The 19870-nt window shown below is 40.7% G+C and overlaps 1 protein-coding gene and 1 pseudogene across 1 annotated transcript in view; one reads left to right on the top strand and one right to left on the bottom strand.

Moving 5' to 3' along the window:
* adcy2b (adenylate cyclase 2b (brain)) overlaps positions 1 to 19870 on the top strand; it is a 159618-nt gene that overhangs the window by 109607 nt on the left and 30141 nt on the right. Inside the window, exons 10-16 of the mRNA XM_037693157.1 lie at positions 5554 to 5730; positions 5864 to 5904; positions 5989 to 6069; positions 8844 to 8913; positions 9183 to 9280; positions 9864 to 9948; positions 18683 to 18823. Coding sequence (XP_037549085.1) covers positions 5554 to 5730; positions 5864 to 5904; positions 5989 to 6069; positions 8844 to 8913; positions 9183 to 9280; positions 9864 to 9948; positions 18683 to 18823 — 693 coding nt within the window. The remainder of the gene's footprint in view (positions 1 to 5553; positions 5731 to 5863; positions 5905 to 5988; positions 6070 to 8843; positions 8914 to 9182; positions 9281 to 9863; positions 9949 to 18682; positions 18824 to 19870) is intronic.
* On the bottom strand, positions 7330 to 7448 carry LOC119426188 (annotated as a pseudogene).

Here is a 19870-nt window from a genome sequence, read left to right as displayed (position 1 = left end):
TATTAATCCCAGAGGGAAATTAAATGTTGTGGTAACTCATCATCCTGGTTTCATTACAGAGTTGTTCTAGATGCAGATGGCTGTGGGCAGGAAGGATCTCTTGTAGTGGTCTGTCCTACAGCAGATCTGAAGAAGCCTCTGACTGAAGACACTCTGTTGTTGTATGACAGTCTGATGAAGAGGATGCTGAGGGTTGTCTATAATGTTCTTCATTTTATGAAGAATCCTTCTTTGAACAATCATCTCCGAAGGTTCTAGAGGAGTCCCCAGAACTGAGCCAGCCTTCCTTATGAGCTTGTTGATCTTTTTTAAGTCACTTGCTCTGGCGCTGTTCCCCCAGCAGAGGATGGCAGAAGAGATAACGCTCTCTACAACAGACTTACAGAAGATATGCAGCATCTTGCTGCAAACGTTGAAGGACTTCAGCTTCCTCAGGAAGTACAGTCTGCTCTGTCCCTTCTTGTAGACGCTTCACTGTTGCATTTCCAGTCCACTCTGTTGTCCAGGTGAACTCCAAGGTATTTATACTTCTCCACCACCTCCACTTCTTCTCCCATGATGGAAATAATGTTGGACCTGTTCCTGTTTCTCCTGAAATCTACAATCATCTCCATTGTTTTGTTCACATTCAAGATGAGATGATTGTTTCCACACTATGCCACAAAGCGGTCCACCAGTTCCCTGTACTCAGCTTCTTGTCCATCTCTGATACACCCGACCACTGCAGAGTCATCAGAATATTTCTGCAGATGACAGGAGTCTGTTTTATACTGGAAATCTGAGGTGTACAGAGTGAAAAGGAATGGTGAGAGTACAGTCCCCTGTGGTGCTCCTGAGCTACTAACCACCTGGTTAGACACACAACCCTTCAGTCTCACAAACTGTGGTCTGTTTGTCAGGTAGTCTTTGATCCAGGTGATTGTTGAGGCCTCCACCTGAGTCTTCTGGAGTTTCTGACAAAGCAAATCGGGCTGGATTGTGTTAAATGCACTGGAGAAATCAAAGAACATGACTCTCACAGTGCTGTCTGCCTTTTCTAGATGACAGTGAGTTTGCTGAAGCAGGTGTATGATGGCATCTTCAACTCCAAGTCCACACCGATAAGCAAACTGCAGTGGGTCCTGATATGTGCTTGTTTGTTTAGTCAGGTGGGTCAGCAGACGTCTCTCTAGGACCTGCATGATGTGGGATGTCAGGGCAACAGGTCTGTAGTCATTGAGGACTGACATCATGTCATCTGGACTTCGTAGTCCAGATGACATGATTCAACCTTTTTTGTTGTTATATACCTGGATGACTGAGAAAACAAACTTTGTGTTTTTGAAACCATTAGTGAAAAGGCCAGACTTCAGGGGTATCTGAGGCAGGCTTGAAACACAAGAGTCAGGGTGGCTTCTGGGTAATACCAGATGGCTAGGCCTCAGACTGACGAAGCCTCTTGGATGAGGGGCGAAACGTTTCTTTTTAACAAAAAAACGAAGTCCAGATGACATGATTCAACCTTTTTTGTTAAAGAATGCACAATATAAAATTGTGTTAATCTACTTGTTGAGGAAATGGTAGGTCTGACCAGCCAGTTTAAGAGGTAAAAAAAAGGCCATGTTAAGCTGTCACCTGTCACCGGCCGTGCGCAAGTGGCTGCGCGTCCGCTGACCCGCCGGTTGAAATGGACTTGCGACCTGTCCAGGGTGTCCCCCACCTTTCACACAGTGATGGCTGGACATGGGCACCACTGACTCCCGCTACCCTAAAAGGAAGAAGCGAGTAAATATAATGGATGGTGGATGGGTCAGCAGATCACGCGCGCGTCTCCGCACCTGCTGTCATTTGCGGTGAAGGAAGTAACAGCATAAAAGTCAAAGTGACATTTTTTTTTTATTAAAAAAATAAAGTGAAATTTAAGTCAAAGTGAGCAGCACATTCATTTAAAATAGCTTTGTTGTATATTTTTCCAAATGATTTTGCTTAAACAAAAACAAAAAACGCCTCATTACATATGGGATCCTGTGCATTTCTGTCCAAATCACAGAGATGCCTATTCGCAGTGGATTAGTATTATCACAGGACCTCAGAGTTCAGAGGAATATAGTAGGTAATTTGTGGGGGAATTATTACTTTACAAATTACTGACATGGCCGATTCACATAGGATTAACAACACAGACAATCTCCGTAATTATTACAAATAGCATGTGGTCCCAAGGTAAAGCTAATCCCATGCGAATAGTGCTGTATAAATAAAGGTTGAATTAAAAAAAGCGGATGAATTATAACTATCCCTATTTACTTGGCCTCTTTTTGTGAAGGCAGCACTGCAGCATACTGCTCCTGGTCCTCTGTTATTTCTCCTGAAACACAGTTATAATCAGCTCTCAGGAGATTGTATATTTCACACAAAATGAGTGTTGCAAACAGCACTGATCTTTGAGTTGCTTTAACTCTAGTAGTAATTCACAAAAACATGGAAAGGGTGTCTTGTAAATGCATGAGTAAAACCTTTTTTCAATATGTACAAATTGCATTTGTTGTGTAGCACTAATATCAGTTTGCAATGGCTTTAGTGCTGAATGTGAATTTGAGCTGTTCATGAATCTGGGCCTCAGTGTTTATAGGTTTTTCATGATTTATTCCACTGCTCTGCACTGAGTTTTGGTTTTGTTTTCTAGTCAGTTTATTATTAATATAGAGTACAGGACCTAAATTAGTCTTGTTTGTCACAACTAAACCGGTATGCATATATAGACCTTACACTGGCCTCTGAATATTTTAACCGTAGTATATCAACTTCAATCTCCTTCAACATTATTTTATGTTATGAGAGTCTCTGCAGAATGTGGCAAGATCCTACGATGTAATGTTAAAAATATTTACAGAAACAGCATGTCAATATTTGATCAAATTGAGACAAAGCTGCAGGTGTTCAGTCTTAATTTGCAGCAAGCTGTGAATGGATCCAGGCCAAATATGATACACGGATCAGAGAAGGAGTCATCTCCACTTTCACTGTCGTTAACTGTCACTGTCAGAGCTGGAAATAACCGGAGCCACCATGTCTGTTTCAGTCCCCTAAAGGCATCTGTGCTGAGTTTGGTCAGTGACAATCCCACACACAGCCCATGAGCAATTAAAACAAATCACCTGAGGTACGCTACTTGTCATCCTCTTGAATCCTCAGCATTTCACCCAAGTGGAGTTCTGTTTGCCACTCAGAAACACTTGTGTATAAACAAAAGAGCTGCTTCATTCATAAGTGAAAGGGTTTGAAGTATGCAAAAACACCAACAAGCAAGTCAAAGATGTCAAAAGCTGTCAAATGACCAGAGTTCCTGAAACAGCCCATTCTTACCGTACCGTACACCCACTAGGTTGAGGCTCACTGAGTATCTGTGTACTATACAACTGTTACCACAGAACATACAAGTAACAACTGACTTATGTTTTAGGCTTTTACTTTTGATTATATAAGGAAGACTTTTCGTTATCATGTTTAACTCATGATAAAAAATCTCCAGCTTTAAGTCCTAAGGTTTAACTTGTAGATAACAAATCTAGCATTCCTGGATAGGGTGTATACTTCCTGCCACCTTGCATGCTACAGATAAAATGTGAATCAGTTGTAGATGTACACCTATGTGAAATTTTCATTAAATCCATTAACTGTTGGAAACACATGCATACAAGCAATTATTTCATAGCAACAGATTAATCACCTGTTCCTCACAAAGTCTTAAAGCTAAGTCAATATTACTGCATGTGAACATTATCAACACAAACATCGCTACATCAGCAACGTGACTGCCTTCACACTGAAGGAGTTTTGTTGTGTTCCAGACACGTTCTAAAATGTTGAGGAGAATATGGTGGGATCATCATCCAATGGAAATGGAGTCCTTGTTTTTGATGTTTTCAACACACTTGGAAAACTATGCTTTACCTTGATGAACCATAATAATATTAACATTAAACCAAGTATTCTGTTGCTCTGGAGCCGTTATGAACTCTAAATGATCGTTTGATAAATGGCGCTGTAAGGTTTAGCTCAATAACCAGATAGTATGTAACTAAGAATAGCGACTCCAAGACCAAGAGCAAGTTTAACAGTGTTTATTTACAGCAAGAGAATATATTAACAGTAGCGTGGGACTGGAACCCTGGAGAGCAAGGGACAAGATTAACTGGAGGCTTTATCTTGAGGGATGGTTTGATAGTATCTCTCTTACTGTTGGTAGGCAAAGTGGTCGCAGAGGCGAATTCCCAAAAGGTTCTAGTAGCGAGGAGTGAAGACGTTCCAGGAGGGTTCATACAACCGGTGAGCATGTGGTGGAAGGCAAGGAATGGATGGAGAGATCATGAGGAGGCTCAGGAGAAACCAGGGAGGTCAAAGGCTCAGGAGGAATGCAGGAGTCAGAGCTACAACATGGAGAAGTAGAGTTTTCACAAACCACAAAGAATAATACCAATGCCAGGAACACAAATACCGATTGGTAGATAATGCACCAGCATTGGATTGAAGTCATCAACTGCCTTATATACCATACTCCTGCAGCTCATTAGTGGGATGGTCTGTGATCCTGTTGGCTCCCTATGGTGTTGGAAAAGCTGCAGGAGAAAAACTAGAAATCCTACAGGTGCTAAGACATAAGCAGCACATCCAGACAAGATGTCAGAAAAGTGATATGCAGATGATATCTTTCATTCCAGAATTGCGCCACTTGAGGTGGCTGCATGTTGGAGCAGCTCTGTTACATTCATTCTGAGATTTTGCTTTTGGAAACTTTTAATTCCTCTTTTGCTGGATGTAAATCACCTTTTTTGGATGATTGTTTCCTCTGGTATTGGATGCTGTGCAGCTGGAAGGAGTTTTACTGAAACTTTTTTAGTTTTGGACATTTACGATGCGTAACCATGACAACAAGTTGTTGTTTTTTTTACAACCAGGGACAGCCAATTGACATCTCAATAGCTCAAATAATACATCAACTACAGCCCCAAATCTCAATTGAGTTGAAAAGGAGGCTACATGGATGCATTCCCATCTCCCTACTGGTTGTGCTCGAGTGCCTGACCACTGAGATCCTGGAACTAGCAGGAAACATGGCTCGTGACAGAAGGACCGGGATCATCCCCTGGCATCTGCAGCCGGATGTCCGTAGCAACGAGGAGCTCGGCAGGCTGCTGGGAGGAGTGGCCATTGCTCTGGGAGAAGTTCTGCCCAGCATTCGGGCGGTCCTGCAGCCCAGGGGAACTGAGAGACCCACCGAGGCTGGGTGGATGTATCGGATGGCATTTGCGGCCATTTTCTTCGGATCCGCTGTGGGACGGGACCTTTACAAGTGATCCTTCCTGCCTACAGCTATCATCAGCTATAACATCTAATGAAATGAGGATAAAGAGTTACAACAACATTTAATTTCCCTTTGGGATTAATAAAGTATTTTTGAATTGAATTGATTTGATATACTGATATACTGGTATGTGGATGAAGCTCATTTAAACTCATCTCCTCACAAAAGTGGAATAAAGTAACTTGACTTTTTTATGTTCTTGTTCCCAGACTGAGAGGCACAGCCCGCTGTTAAGTGTGCGCTCTCGACCCTCTCTGGACAGCGGGAAGATGAGGGCGTCTGTCAGGATGACCCGATACCTGGAGTCCTGGGGAGCTGCTAAACCCTTCGCCAACCTCCACCATCGAGATAGTATGACCACAGACAATGACAAGATCAACACTACGGTTGGTGAACTTTTGTCCCAAGCTTGCTTTCTCTCAGTTGTACCAACAACATCAACCGCTCAGGTCATTTGAAGATATGAAAAGTGAAGAGTATTTATAGTCACATTCGTTCATGGTCTGTTTCATGTTTCAGGATGTTCCCATGGGGCAGTACTACCTCCAGAGACGAGAGAGGTGAACAATTTGTTTTAACAAGATTCAGAACAAGTATAGTTTTTCTCCTTGTCAGAATTTAAACATGTGCCCCCTTTCCCCAAGATCCAAATCTCAGAGGAAAAGATTTGAAGAAGAACTTAATGAACGGATGATTCGCACCATCGATGGCATCAACTCTCAGAAGTAAGCACTGTGTTCGCCGTACAACCCAGTTCTGCTTCTCATGGACATTCATCTCTGACAAAGGCAGAAGAAAACACAAATATTAAATCAGGACCTCTTTGAACCACCAGTCATAATGAGGTTTACATTAAAGAATCAGGACAGAAGGGACACAGTGGTGTCTAATGTGGTCTAATGGCTGTTAGATTAATCAAATGTTAAAGTTTCAATCCAAACTTAAAAGAGTTTTATTTCTATTTATACATAAAGAAGAAAAAAGGGCAAGAAATCTAAAATTCAATTAAGGATTTATAGCAAGAGCGTCCTACTGTTTAAAATCAGACTGCAGCCAATGGCATTTATGCATGTTTACATTCAAAACCAGCACAGATTTGAAGTGTGCTCCAGAGATTAGCTAAATACCCTTTTGAATATAAAGTATGTGAGATATAAATGACTAACAGGGTTTTGCATCAGTAAGTCTGGGTGGAAATGACTTTCTGTTTGCTGACGATAAGAAGTATTTTACAAATTGGCTGAAGTTACTGCTTAGTTATCAATTTAGTTTGCACATTTCTAGAATTTTCCCTTTCAAGTGTTATCTGTGGGTACCTGTGGGATTATTGAGCATGCATCAGGATATCTGTGGGTACCATGCTACAGTGAAAGTTTGAATCTGGGAAAATGTTCTCTTGGTCCTCCTTCACATAAGATTACAACCCCGTTACTATAGGCATCACTTCTGTACCAGGTGGTTTCCATGGCTTTGTCATGGTCATAGTTGGAGCCTAGATATGAGGCTAACACGGCTGGTCCTGCTTCAAACTCTGATACCTTGGTGTAGTGCCAAGTTTTGTGTATGCTTACAACTCATCACATTCTTTTACGTGTAAAGGGAAGCCCACTGTGCTCTTAATACTCACCTGAAGATGTCGTCTAGACCCTGCAAAGCCCACCCATGTTCTGGCTGATTTTTATGTCATAGTAGAGTGATCATTCAGTATGACGGAGGCCTAACTTAGTTCAATAAGGCGTAAAGTGATTTGTGTTGTCATTATTGTATGTTCCCATGCAATGACAAAATTAGTTCTCTGCATTTAACTCATCACATGTGAGAAACACCAGGTGGAGCAGTGGGCAGCTATAAGCGCCTGGGGAGCAATTAGGGCTTGGGTGACTTGCTTAGGGACACCACGACTTGTGGGCATGGTGGGGAGTTGAGCTTGCGACTTTCTGGTCCTAAGTCAACTGCCCTACCTCTGCACCACCTCGGCCCCCAAGAGCTTACGGCATCTGTTATTCCCAGGAGGTCTCCCATCCAAGTACTAACCAGGCCCGACCCTGCTTAGCTTCCAAGATCAGATGAAATTGGGCGTGTTTAGGGTGGTATGGCCATAATGCTTATAAAGCATTCACACTATTGAGATCCTGTATTTTTTTGTACTTTATTGGCACTTAACTTGTTACACAATGTTTGTGCTAATTCAACAATTCATATTACAAAATGTTCAGCTCATTCAAGCTATGATTTTAGGTATTTGTGCAATTTTTGCTTTTTTTAAAAATATATTTAGCTTTTCTGCCATTTTTTCCTCATCGAAAAGAAATGGACCTCTCATTCTTCAAACCCTTTTGGCTGTTTAAAAACTTTTTCTGCTCCTTTCAGCTTCTTTCTGTTAAATTTAACTTGCGCTCTCAGCTAATTTTAGCTACTATTAGCATGTTTTCTGCTAAGATGAGCTTTATCTGTTTTTTTCTTTGGCTTTCTTCTGCCAATTTCAGCTATTTTTAACTAGTTTTTTGCTAATAAGAGCTTTTTCTGGGATTTTTTTTCCTGCTTCTTTGTAACTTATTTAGTCTTTTTTGTGCTCGCTTCAGCTTCTTTCTGCTAATTTAAGGTTTTTAGTGTGTTTTCAGCTACTTTTCTTCTTATTTCAGAAGTTTGGAATCTTTTCAGATCGTTTTTGCTACTTTTTTGGCTCCTTTTGGCTTTCTTCTGCTAATTTAAGCTTTTTACACTCCTCCAACTTTTTTCTGCAAAATTCAGCTTATTTCTTCAACTTTTAGTTTATTTTTTTGCTAATTTAAACATTTTCTGGTTTTCAGTTCTTTTTCTGCTGTTTCCTCTTTTTTGTGCTCCTTTCAGCTAATATTGTATTGCATTAAGGCAGGAAATGCAAATTCTCTAGTTAAGTTCATGAAATTTCAAGCATTATAGATGAAAGTCAGGCAGCACAGTTACTCAGTTGGTAGAGCTGCCACCTCTCAGCGAAAAGGTCACCGGTTCAAATCCTGTCCCAGGGGTCATTCTGGGTAGAGTTTGCGTGTTTTCTCCAGGTGCTCCAGTTTCCTCCCATAGACCAAAAACATCTGATTGGTAACTCTAAATTGTCTCTAGGTGTGAGTCAGGGTGGTTTTAGGCAGTTGGATGGATCTAAACAAAGGACATGGGTTAAAACGGTGCAGCTGATCTTTGTTGGGTGTATTGCTTTGGCTAACCCAACCTGAGATTAGGATTACACAAATCCCAATGTTTTTCAAGAACTCCACACCCTGACCCACCAGAATCTTTCCAGTCAATTATAGAGCCTTTCATGACTCAACTTGCTGTAAAGTTTGACAGAAACAAAAGTACTTGTCAAAGTACTCAAAATGATCTTTATTATATGTTCTCCCAAAGAAAGAAAAATGAAAATCAGCACCAGGTGAAGACAGTAACACCTACGCCATCACAGCCTGTAATAAGAGAAAGGACTTCCGGTCCTCTTTACCGTCTGCTTCTCTTGTGTCTCCAGACAGTGGATGAAATCCGAGGACATCCAGAGGATCTCATTGTTCTTTCACAACAAAGCTCTGGAGAAAGAGGTAGGCGAATGCATACAAAGCTGCAGTCTGGAAAGAAATCGATGTGATGAATCAGTGCTGACGAATTAGCAGAAAGAGGCTCAACTTTATGTCTCGTAACTTTGTGCTCTTTTCGTCGTTGCTACATTTTATGCCTACTTTAATTTACTATTATGCAAACATGCATACAAAATTTAAAGACTGCTGGATACACTGGGTAATTTGAATGAATGTGTTAATGTCCCAGTAACTTGAATTCTGGACCCATCTCACCTGTCTTCTCCCAACAGTACAGATCCACCACACTACCTGCCTTCAAGTACTACGTCACCTGCGCCTGCCTCATATTCTGCGGCATATTTGTAGTGCAGGTCCTCGTCTTGCCCAAGTAAGTCCGCGCCACATTTCACGCCGATTTCCACTCCACTCTACCAGCAGCATCAGCCCGCCTCCAGCTGTGGCGGCAGGCTGATGTGAAAAAAAACGATTTGACGCCAGCTGTCTCATCAACAAGACCTCGCCAAAGCAAAAGAGGCAGAATGTTAAAAAGCCGATGGAGATGAAAGGGCACCGTGTCTGCTCGTGATTATAGATCAGATGAATCGAAGCGTGGCGGCGCTTCAGCAGAGGGGAGAGAAATTCACGGTCATGCTAATTTACTGCTTCTCCAAGCCAGAGGTGTAATTCCACATCTGAGAGACCATTGATTTTCTAATTCTACCTTCTCTCTCATGCTGTTCCTTGCTACATTGCTCTGCGCTTTTGGAAATTACATCATCTGTTTAATGGCAGACGTCCTTAAATCTGATATGAAGAGGTTGTCCTGAGAAATCAATCTGACATATTAAGAGTTTTCATTTTGTGACTGTGCTAAGTGTAAATGGGTGGCAAGTCAGAACTAGAACACAGCAGGATCTTATTACATGTATGTGGACCTGGCTGGCACTACAGTGTGTGTTTGTGTGTTCCAGAACCGCTGTGCTCGGGATCTCCTTTGGCCTGACGTTCCTGTTGTTGGCTTTGATCCTGCTGCTCTGCTTCGCTAGTCACATTCTGGTGGGTTTGCTGGGATTAACAATGAATACCGCTCACACGCACGCACGTTAATCCACACACCAATATGACTTGTAAAAGTTTGTGAAACGCCTCATCAAAGTAGGGTAACGAAGATACTTATGTGAGTAAAACATAATTACCGTATTTTTCGCTGCATATGTTGCACCTTTTTGCAATTAGCATGCCATGTGACTTATTCAGCGAAGCAACTTATTTGCTTTTTTCCTCCCATATTTATAATTCAATATTTGATCTGATGATTTCATTCATTCTGACATGGAAAATATTGAACACTACCATTTTCAGCCGCTAGAGGGCGCCCAAGTAATAGGGCAAGCCAAGTCTGTTATTAATAGGTAAAAGTGGCTATTAATGAGCCACTTGGCTTGCCATACCAAGCCACCTCTGTCTCGCTCCTGAACTCCTGGAGCAAACGTCAAATCAGCTGCATTTCACCGCGCCACCCAGGCGAAATGTAGCTGATTTGACCATTAAAGTGCATTTATTAAGGAAAAGTTCAACTGAGACACACCTTTGATATAATGTCGAGCAAACAAATAATTGTTTTTAGATGGTTATCTTGATAAATTTTGCAAAAATGCACAGTGAGTCTTCCCGCTGCGTGTTCCAGCAGCCGCGAATCAGCTTTTGAAATGCAGCTGATTGACCGTCAACGTGCATTTATTATTTTATTTTGTATTTATAAATTTGTTCATTTTTTAAAAACAAAACAAAACAATTCCATAAACAATGAGAAATGCAATTAAAAACAAAATGAAAGGCAGCAGAAGGAAGAAATAAATCTTATTATATCTGCCCTTTTTCCATCAATTAATTCAAACAATAATAAGCTTCAAGTAACAAATCAAAATAAATAACTCCTTCTTGAGCGACAGTTCATACAACACACATTAAACTATTTCATATATTTTTTTAACAATTCAACTTTGATCATTTTCTTAAACGTACACATTGATTTGGCATTTTTAACATCACTCGCCTGATCATTCCACAATCCAATTCAATAATTAAGGAAAAGTTAGACACGCCTTTACTATAATTTCAAGCAAACAAATAGTTTTTTAAGTGTTAATCTTGTTACATTCTTATTAAAGTCCTCCCGTGCACACTCCTGCGGCCGCCATTTGGCAGCCCATCAATTTTTGGCACAACACCGGCCCACATTTTCAGGTGGTCAGCCGCGACGCATAACAAACGCAACGCGTCAGTGGTGACACATAATAGATTCGACTTATACAGTGAAGCGACATATTTATGGTTCTTCCCACTTTATTAGACATATTTGGACTGATGTGACTTATACGGCGGTGCGACGTGTACAGTGGCATGTACTTTTTCAAATCATTATGTTGAGGATGGCAGTCTTTTTTGGAGTGTAATTCTGACGGGATCAACTTATTTATTTGTTAGTTTGAGCTGGGCCAAAACCAACTGAACCACAGTCAACATTCCCTGATGGCAACAAAGGACACCTACATGTATTAACAAGTACCAACAACACAGGGTAATGCTCTCCCAGAAAACTAAATAAATAAATAATCCTATTAAAACTATGAACAGGTGCTACCAAAAATGTTAGAATATTGTGGAAATTTTTGTTTTTTGTTTTTTGTCAATCACTTCAGAAAATGAAACTCGTCATTACATAGGGTGAAATATTTCAAGCTTTTATTGTAATTTTGATGATTATGGTTTAGAAATAATGAAAAAAGAGGATAATATTGTGAAGAAGTTGAATATTGTCAACTTCATGGTGTCACAGCCTGAGCTGCTGATTAACTCCTAGACACGAGCTACAAAATGTCTCGTTCCTCAAGTCCAGCCACTCCTGAACCAGAGACGACATCAGAAGTGTCTTACCTGCTGAGGACACAAAGAAGTGGACTGTCTCTCAGTGTCCAACGTCCTCTGTTCAGATGAAAGATTCATAAATCATGGTCGCAGAGTCCAGAGGAACATGGAGAGGTCCAGAATCCACATTGTCAAAGTCCAGAGTGAAGTTTCCACAGAGTGTGATGGTTTGAGACCATGTCCTCTGCTGGTTCTGGCTTGCTGTGTTTTCTGAAGTCCAGTCAACGCAGCATCTACCAGGACATTTTAGAGCTCTTCATGCTTCCTGCTGCTGACGAGCTTTAGAGATGCTGGTTTCATTTTACAGTAGGACTCGGCACCAGCCCACTCTGACAAAGGTATAAGCTGGCTGTGGAATATTCTAATTTTATGAGACACTGAATTTAGGTTTTTCATTATTTGTAAGATCTAATCATCAAAATTACAATAAATAAAGGCTTGACATATTTCACTCTGTGTGTAATGAATCTATGCAATATGAGTTTTATTTTCTGAAACGATTGACAAAAAAAAAACTTTTTTATAAAATTCTATTTTTTTTAGATGCATCTGTTTTTTCCAGCTATTTCAAGAGAAATCTAAATTATTGTGATTAATAAGAAAACAAGATCAGAATACTATATAATGTGGGCCAAGATGGTGTAAAGGCAGGGCAGCCGGCTTGGGACTTGAAAGTCCCAGGTTCAATCCCCAGTCACTGCACACCTTGTGGTATCTCTGGGCAGCACACCTTATCCCCAAAAATGCCCCGTGGGCACCCTCAATAGCTGCCCACTACTCCACCTGGTGGTGGATGGGTTAAATGCATAAACTAATTTTGCCATTGTATGGAAACATACAGTGATGACAATGTGATGACATTATTATTATTATATACAAAGTATATTTCTCATAAAACTATCGTAAGTAACATTTAAGATTAACTTTATCTGAGCTCATACTGGAAAACTCTTGTTTTTATTAACTCACTGAGCACAATGAGTTTGTTTTGACTGCATTATATTGTACTTTGTACTTTTATCACAAAGAATCCTTAGCACCACATAACCTACCCTGAGAAATCTGCTAGTTAGATAGTATCACACATACAAACAGAAAATAAAAGTTGCCCCACAAACTCCATATCTGTGTCTGCCAGTCATGAGTTCACCATTTGTCCATTAATGATGGCTGCAGCAACCAAAGATTAGAATGCTCACTTTTCATTGAACCTTTAGACTTTTAAATGACCCCCATCACCACAAGCACACAAACACACATAATGCCTCAAACAATATTTAATGTAATAAGCAAAATTATTTCATTGTAATGAATTATGGTTGACGGCTGAATCAATGAAGTTTATCCCCCGATGACAAATGTTTTTCACAAGCTCGCTTTGCATTATTGTGACTTCACAACAATTTGTGCTATCAAAAAATTCCAGTGGTTTCTGAAAGCTGAGAAGTTGTGCTTTGGGTTTATTATGGTGGCATCAACCTGCTGTAGTAGAAAGCCCTTAAACAGCCCCTTTGTATACCTCCTTCCACACAGATGTGACATGGTTTACATAAAACAGGTCAGCCAAGTCAGAGCTGGTCAAATGCGGAACATTAGAGGCACTCCTGCCACTCTTTATACTTAACGAGGGACAGTGTTGCCATTCGACCACGGCGTTCAATGCCGGCTCGTTTATTTCCCAGGTGGAAAGAAGACTCGCACCGATACGAATAACGGCTGAGAGAAATTAAGTTTTACCATTTAATTTCTATTAAGGCAGGAAAAGTTACCGGCCTTCAGCGCTGGGCTCGACGAGCGGTCCGGATGTCGAAGCCCCGAGTTACGGAAGTACCTCAGTTTTAATCGACTCTCGACTCCGCCCTTAACATGGGATGGAGTACAACCTGCCTGGATCAGTAAGCTAACTATGTGTAGACCCAAACCGGTCATAGCTGGTTTATCTGATGAGAACAGTGGATGTGATGAAACTATCTAACGTGTTCATCTGTGAGCAATAAAAGAGAAAACTACTCCATATTAGGGATTGGATCTGGGACATCTGATCCTTGAACAGATAGAACCAGAAGTGTCCAGTCAGAGACAGAACCAAGGTCAGTCTTCTGGGTGGGCAAGGCAAGGCCATACCAGGTTCAACTTGAGGACATGTCTAACAACAGGAAGGACAAATTCTGGCACTGTCCCACCCAAACTGGGTGATCGGCAGGTATCATCACTGCCATCTTAAAACAACTCCATCCATCCATTATGTTCCACTTGTTCTGAAGTCAGGCCTCGGGGGCAGCAGCTTGAGCAGGGAGGTCCAGACATCTCCTTCCACAGCCACCTCTTCCAGCTCTTCTGGGAGGACTCCAAGGTGTTCCCAGGCCAACTGAGAGACATGGTCTCTCCAGTGTGTCCTGGGTTTTCCCCGGGGTCTCCTCGCAGTCAAACATGCCTGAAGCACCTCCCTAGGGAGGCACAAAAGGAGCATCCTTACCAGATGCCCAAACCACCTCAACTGGCTCCTCTCGATGTGGAGGAGCAGCAGTTCTACTCCGAGTCTCTCCTCCACCCTATCTCTAAGGAGTAAAGCCTGTATCCATGATCTCATTCTTTCAGTCTCTACCGAAACCTTTAAAATATGTATATTTTAAGCATAATGTTTTTTTTTATTGTAGAAAATCTGGCTGCACATACATCCTTGTGCTACTGAGACATTATTTTCACCTACCTTATACTTGTTACCACTTGCTTCTGAGCAGATCAAAGATTTCCCGTACGGTATATATGATAAATACCATCTCAATATTCCACAAAACGAACCCCTTCTCTGGAAACTGCATTTAGAGTCCTGAGCTGTGTCTCATGAATAAACGATTTCATACATTCTCTGCCAATCTCCACATTCGGTCTTTTGAAACTGTGGAAACCACTGACTGAGAAGCTCACAAGGTTTAAGTCAGATTTACCCTCTGGACACATCGTAGTGTTTGTACCATCACGAGACACAACCACAACCTTTCATTAATTAATTGGCCGTCAGTGTGAGTCTGTTTTCATTTTTTGAGCAGGAACAGATAAAACTGCACTCAATCGTCTCACATATTGAATCTTTCATTGGCCCATCAGTTGACTTATAAATCTTTGGTTGTTCAAGATTCATTGTTGAGTCTTTGAATTCATTATACTTTTCTTTCTACTTTTCTCTGTTAGTTTAACTTCACAATCAGAACTTGGATCTGGGAATAACGTCAGACCCAATTTAACTGATTTAGTTGCAACTTGGAAATCCAGTAGGATCACTAATGGTTGTGCCCAGCAACCAGGCTAACTTCTTTTTGCAATACAAACCAATAACATTGAATTTTTTTAGCGTTCTTTTAAACAAATGGCTGCTAATGCCACCAATGATGGTTTGAACGTACTATGCTCATAAATTGATCAAGATGCAATAAGTTTATTACATCAGCTATCACAACTTTCATTTTTATTTTACTATCTTGTATTCTGAGGTCAAGGTTTGTCAGGATTTGTACCTGTGGAATTTTTAGGACTTGAAACCAAGAAATTCAGACTTCTCTGTACAAATAAAAGGCAGCGTGATGCCTAGTCTAACACATAGTGAGCGCTGAAGTGACCTGTTAGTGAAGTATGTTTATCCATCCATCCATCCATCCATTTTCTTTACCCGCTTATTCCATTTTGGGTCACGGGGGTCGCTGGTGCCCATGTCCAGCAATCACTGTGCGAGGGGCGGGGTACACCCTGGACGGGTCGCAAGTCCATCACAGGGCCACATAGAGACAAACAACCATTCACTCTCTCACTCGTTTTAGGGAATTATTTTGGGGTGAACTCTAGGCTAAAATTTGACTATACTTTATATGAACCATGGCATAAAATCTTTGTGGGATTAAATCCAACTCTCCTACATTAAAGCATTACTCAGGTTCTGTTAGAAGAACCTTGTCTATGGTACTATCACCCAAACCATGGCTGCTTTGGGCTTGTATCACCAGACATCCAAGTTTTCAGTGAAATTTAAAAAAAAAAGTTAAAATCTGTCCAGTAGTTCATGACATTTTTTGCTAACTGCTTGCTTTGCTAATTTTGCTAACAATGACTCATAACTCAGTTGACTCCAATGATCAATGGAAAGTGTGTGTTGGGGATGCCTCTGAGCTGTAACCAACCACAGTTCAGTTCAGCAGCTGTAAAGCTGATCGAGCCATTACTATGCATGCTACCTTCAATTGGCTGTGACAGCCATCTTGATTTAGGCCAACTTTAAAAGTTAATCAGTTGCTGATTTACATCCGAGGATTACTTTTGTGAAAGTTTCCTGAAAATGCACCCAGTGTTTGATGAAGTGAAGTATTTTTGCTGACATAATAAAGAAATTAGCACAGACATGGGGAAAAACAGCAGTAATAAAGCTGACAAGAGCAAACATTAATCTCTGTTTCATAGAAATATAAATGTAAACACTCTAGCCCCTTTATAAATACTTTATCAGTCACAATGTTCTTTTTACTAATAACTCTGTGCCCTGTGTTGTAGTTTTATGGTTTAGCTGCTTAAATAAATATCAGTGCTTTTATAGTTGAACAAGAAAGGATTGATTTATTTCCAGTATGGACTGATGGGTTATATGTTCATGCTGACACAGGTGCCTGTCTCATGAGAAATGTGGACACTCAAGAAAAGATCTCTCCCACTTCCTCCTCCTGAGAGTGTTATCACTCAGTAAGTGGGTCATTCTTAATTACTGAGGGGGTTATCAATAACCTTGGCTCTGTTCTGACCCAGATGTCAGTGTTGCACATGGCTTAATGATGAGCAGAAGGAAGGAACAAAAGATCAGGTTTGATGAGTTTGTAAATCAATTTAACACTGACTGCGAGAGCCGCCGTGGCCACTCCTGAAAGAGCGCCTAATTGACTAATGAGAATGCACGTCTGCATTTTATCCGCTCGGCTTCACAGACATCGGTATAAATGAGGCAGATTATTGCTAAAGAACATTCTCTGTTCGTTCCGTGAAGGAGTTCATTACACGGTTACTGTGATCAAACGTGTTTTCTTGGAAAATATCAAGAACGAAGCACCGCCTCAAACCGCTGAAAGGATCGATTATAAATCTTTTACAAAAGACGAGGACGGTTCCTTTTTAGCACCAAGTAGGAGAAACGTCTGCTTTACTCATGTCCTCACTGCTGCAAATGTTCTTCGCTTGTCTGAAAGTTCTGCCCGTTTAGAGAAGCCGAGTGTGAGAATATGGTTGAGTTTGAGCTGCAGCGTGAGAAACGAGAAGAAACCGTCAAACTAATCGTTGGGAAAATAATTTGGAAGTGGAACAAGGAGAGACACAATCTGACACATTAATAGCTGGAGGGAGGCCAGCCCCGACTTTTCAGTAACATTAAAAAGTTGGACATTTTCTATAAACTATTCACTTTTAACTGTAGTGTTGCCAAAATATCTCATAAACCGGCAGATGAATAACGAAAAGCTCAACACGTCATCACTGGATGTAACACTCAGTAACATTTCAAATCAATCCAGTTCATCAACATTAGCCAACACAAAAATGACTTTAACAGCCAATTTTATAGATGTTGAGGTAAACTGTGGTGTGGTAGTAGCAGAGAGTCATCCTCAACATGTTCTCTGAGTGTCAACGCATCTCTCCAGGTCTTACAGTACCGCAGAACAGGGGTGCCCAATACTATGATCGTGATCTACCAGTGACCTCAAAGGTATTATGGATAGCTCTCATGGCATTAAAAAATAGACGTCTCCCTATCATCCTTCTATGAATTTGTCTCTTGATTGACAGACGGGGCAGCCAGTCTGATGCCCCGTTTACACGATGTGAAACGTTCAGCCGTTCATTCAGACAACAGTCGCCCTTCTCTCTGAAACTGAAGGTTTCTGAGTCCAGGTCTCAGAGTGGAGGTTTTTGGGGGAACCCCCCCCCTCGGAGGTGTGAAATGCTCCAGCTATGAAGTTGCACATGCACATCCAGGTGGCTGCAGTCTAAAGTTTTTCTTGCTGTAACAACAGTTATAATAAATGTCAGAGAGCAGAGTGTTTTTGTGCTGCTCACCCTTTTTCAGCATGAAGGAGCAAAATTAATCAAATCCAGGCTCCAAAGAGACGTTAGTATCTTCACCAGTTTGGACTAACTATAATATAAAACGCTGCATGCACGATGAATGCAGCTGAGCCCGGCATCAGGGTTGCCAGATAAATTTAAAACATCCTATTTACTCCTCCTTATATGTGCACATGTTCAACAAACACAACACACACCTCATCTTAGAATATCTTTACTCAGCACATATGACAGTTTAGGTTCAAATACTATAATTTTAACGCCACACTACTATAGTTCATAATTTCTTATCTGGCAACCCGACTGACATGGAAACTACAGCGTTTTTCATGTAAACCCACTAATTTTTTGTGTATTTACCCCCAATAAACATATAACACTAATGTTTCCAGAGGTTGTTCTTGTGTAAACAGGATCTTACAGCAGGTAGATCACTTTGACTTGGTCATTTTAAAAGTAACTCGCAGGCTGAAAAAGTGTGGACACCTCTGCTGTAGAAGATGCACAACATCCTCAAGGTTTGACTGAAACAGCTATAAATCCAGCCTTCTCAACACAAAGTCATAGTTTAAAACACTGGTTTAAAGACGGCAGGCGATATGCATTCCTTAAAGAAATGTGAGGCTTTAACTGCTTCACTTTAAAATGTTTGTTTTTATCTGTAGAAGGGGAAAGAAGTAAAAGGTTTCTTTAGCAGCTGTGGGATGTTTGTTCTTTTCTCCTCCTTTATCCTCTGGTCACTCTTTCTGTTTCTTTGCTTCCACAGCAGAGAGGGAAGGGCTCTTTCTGCTCCTTCCCATGGCTCTCCACTTCCTCTCGCAGCATTGTCACCAACAACCCCTGGCTGCGATTGGTCCTCACCATGACAACCACCGCTCTCATCCTGGTGATGGCCGTGTTCAATATGGTGAGGCTGGTTACAACGTTGTGAACGTGGTTCCCCCTCTGAAGATCAGAGACACTGTAGCTCAGGGCCCGTCCGATCAGAAGGCTGCAGCAGCAAAATACATCATAGAACGGCGAATAATATTTAAACAAAACACAAACGACGGCGTCGGAGTGAGCCTCGAGTGGAGCGCTGTAACAGTAGACGGAGCTGCAATTCAATCCATTCATTCATGTGTTCATGCACTGCAGAAATATAATTATTGTGTTGCTCTCAAAACAGTCTCCATGTTTTATTCACTCGGTAACAAGGCTCTCAGATGGTTGCAAAACATTTTTGGGAATTTAATAACAGAGTTATATTTTGTTCATGTGGGACTAAATCTCACCATTTATTCATCATTAAGCTCATACAAGTAGACACCTTTGTTTATCGTTTATAAACTTATCGGTCTAATTATCAGAACTTCGGAATTCAATTTTGCACACAAGGATGATGGATGCTTCAGTCTTCTGTGGAGATTCAGTGCAGCTTGAGTGAGTGAATGCTGAAATCTGCTGAAGAAGCTAAAACTGGGTACAGCTAGTAAATGAAGCAGAACACTAGCTGAAAGCTAAAGGAGGTAAACAACAATTAAAAGCTAAAAGCAGCAAAAACCTAGCTCAAACCCAAAAGTTTTAAAATCATATCTAAATCTATAAGTAGCAGAAGATAACAATAAAAAAGTGTTTGTATTATTTATTTATTTTTGTGTTTTTATGTTACTTTTAGTGTCCATTCTTCTACTTTTAACTTGTTACTATTGATTTTTAGCTTGGATTTTGTTTCTGTAACTTTTTAGCTAGTGTTCTGCATTTGTTTTACTTTGTACTTTAATGACTCTGTTTTATATGGAAGCCCGTTTCCGCCATGAAGGAAGAAATAAAAGCCCAACAGGAAGTCATAATTTCGACTTTTAAAGTCATAAATTTGACGTTTAAAATCATAATTATGAGAATAACAGTCATACTTATGAGTTTTAGTCATAATTACGAGAATAAAAGTCAAACTTATAAGTTTTAGTCATAA

The sequence above is a fragment of the Nematolebias whitei genome, chromosome 19 (genome assembly GCF_014905685.2).
Source record: "Nematolebias whitei isolate Nwh7 chromosome 19, NemWhi1, whole genome shotgun sequence".
In the NCBI taxonomy this organism is placed as follows: Eukaryota; Metazoa; Chordata; class Actinopteri; order Cyprinodontiformes; family Rivulidae; genus Nematolebias; species Nematolebias whitei.
Note: the sequence above shows the minus strand (reverse complement) of the source record. Positions and strands in the feature narration are given on the sequence as shown.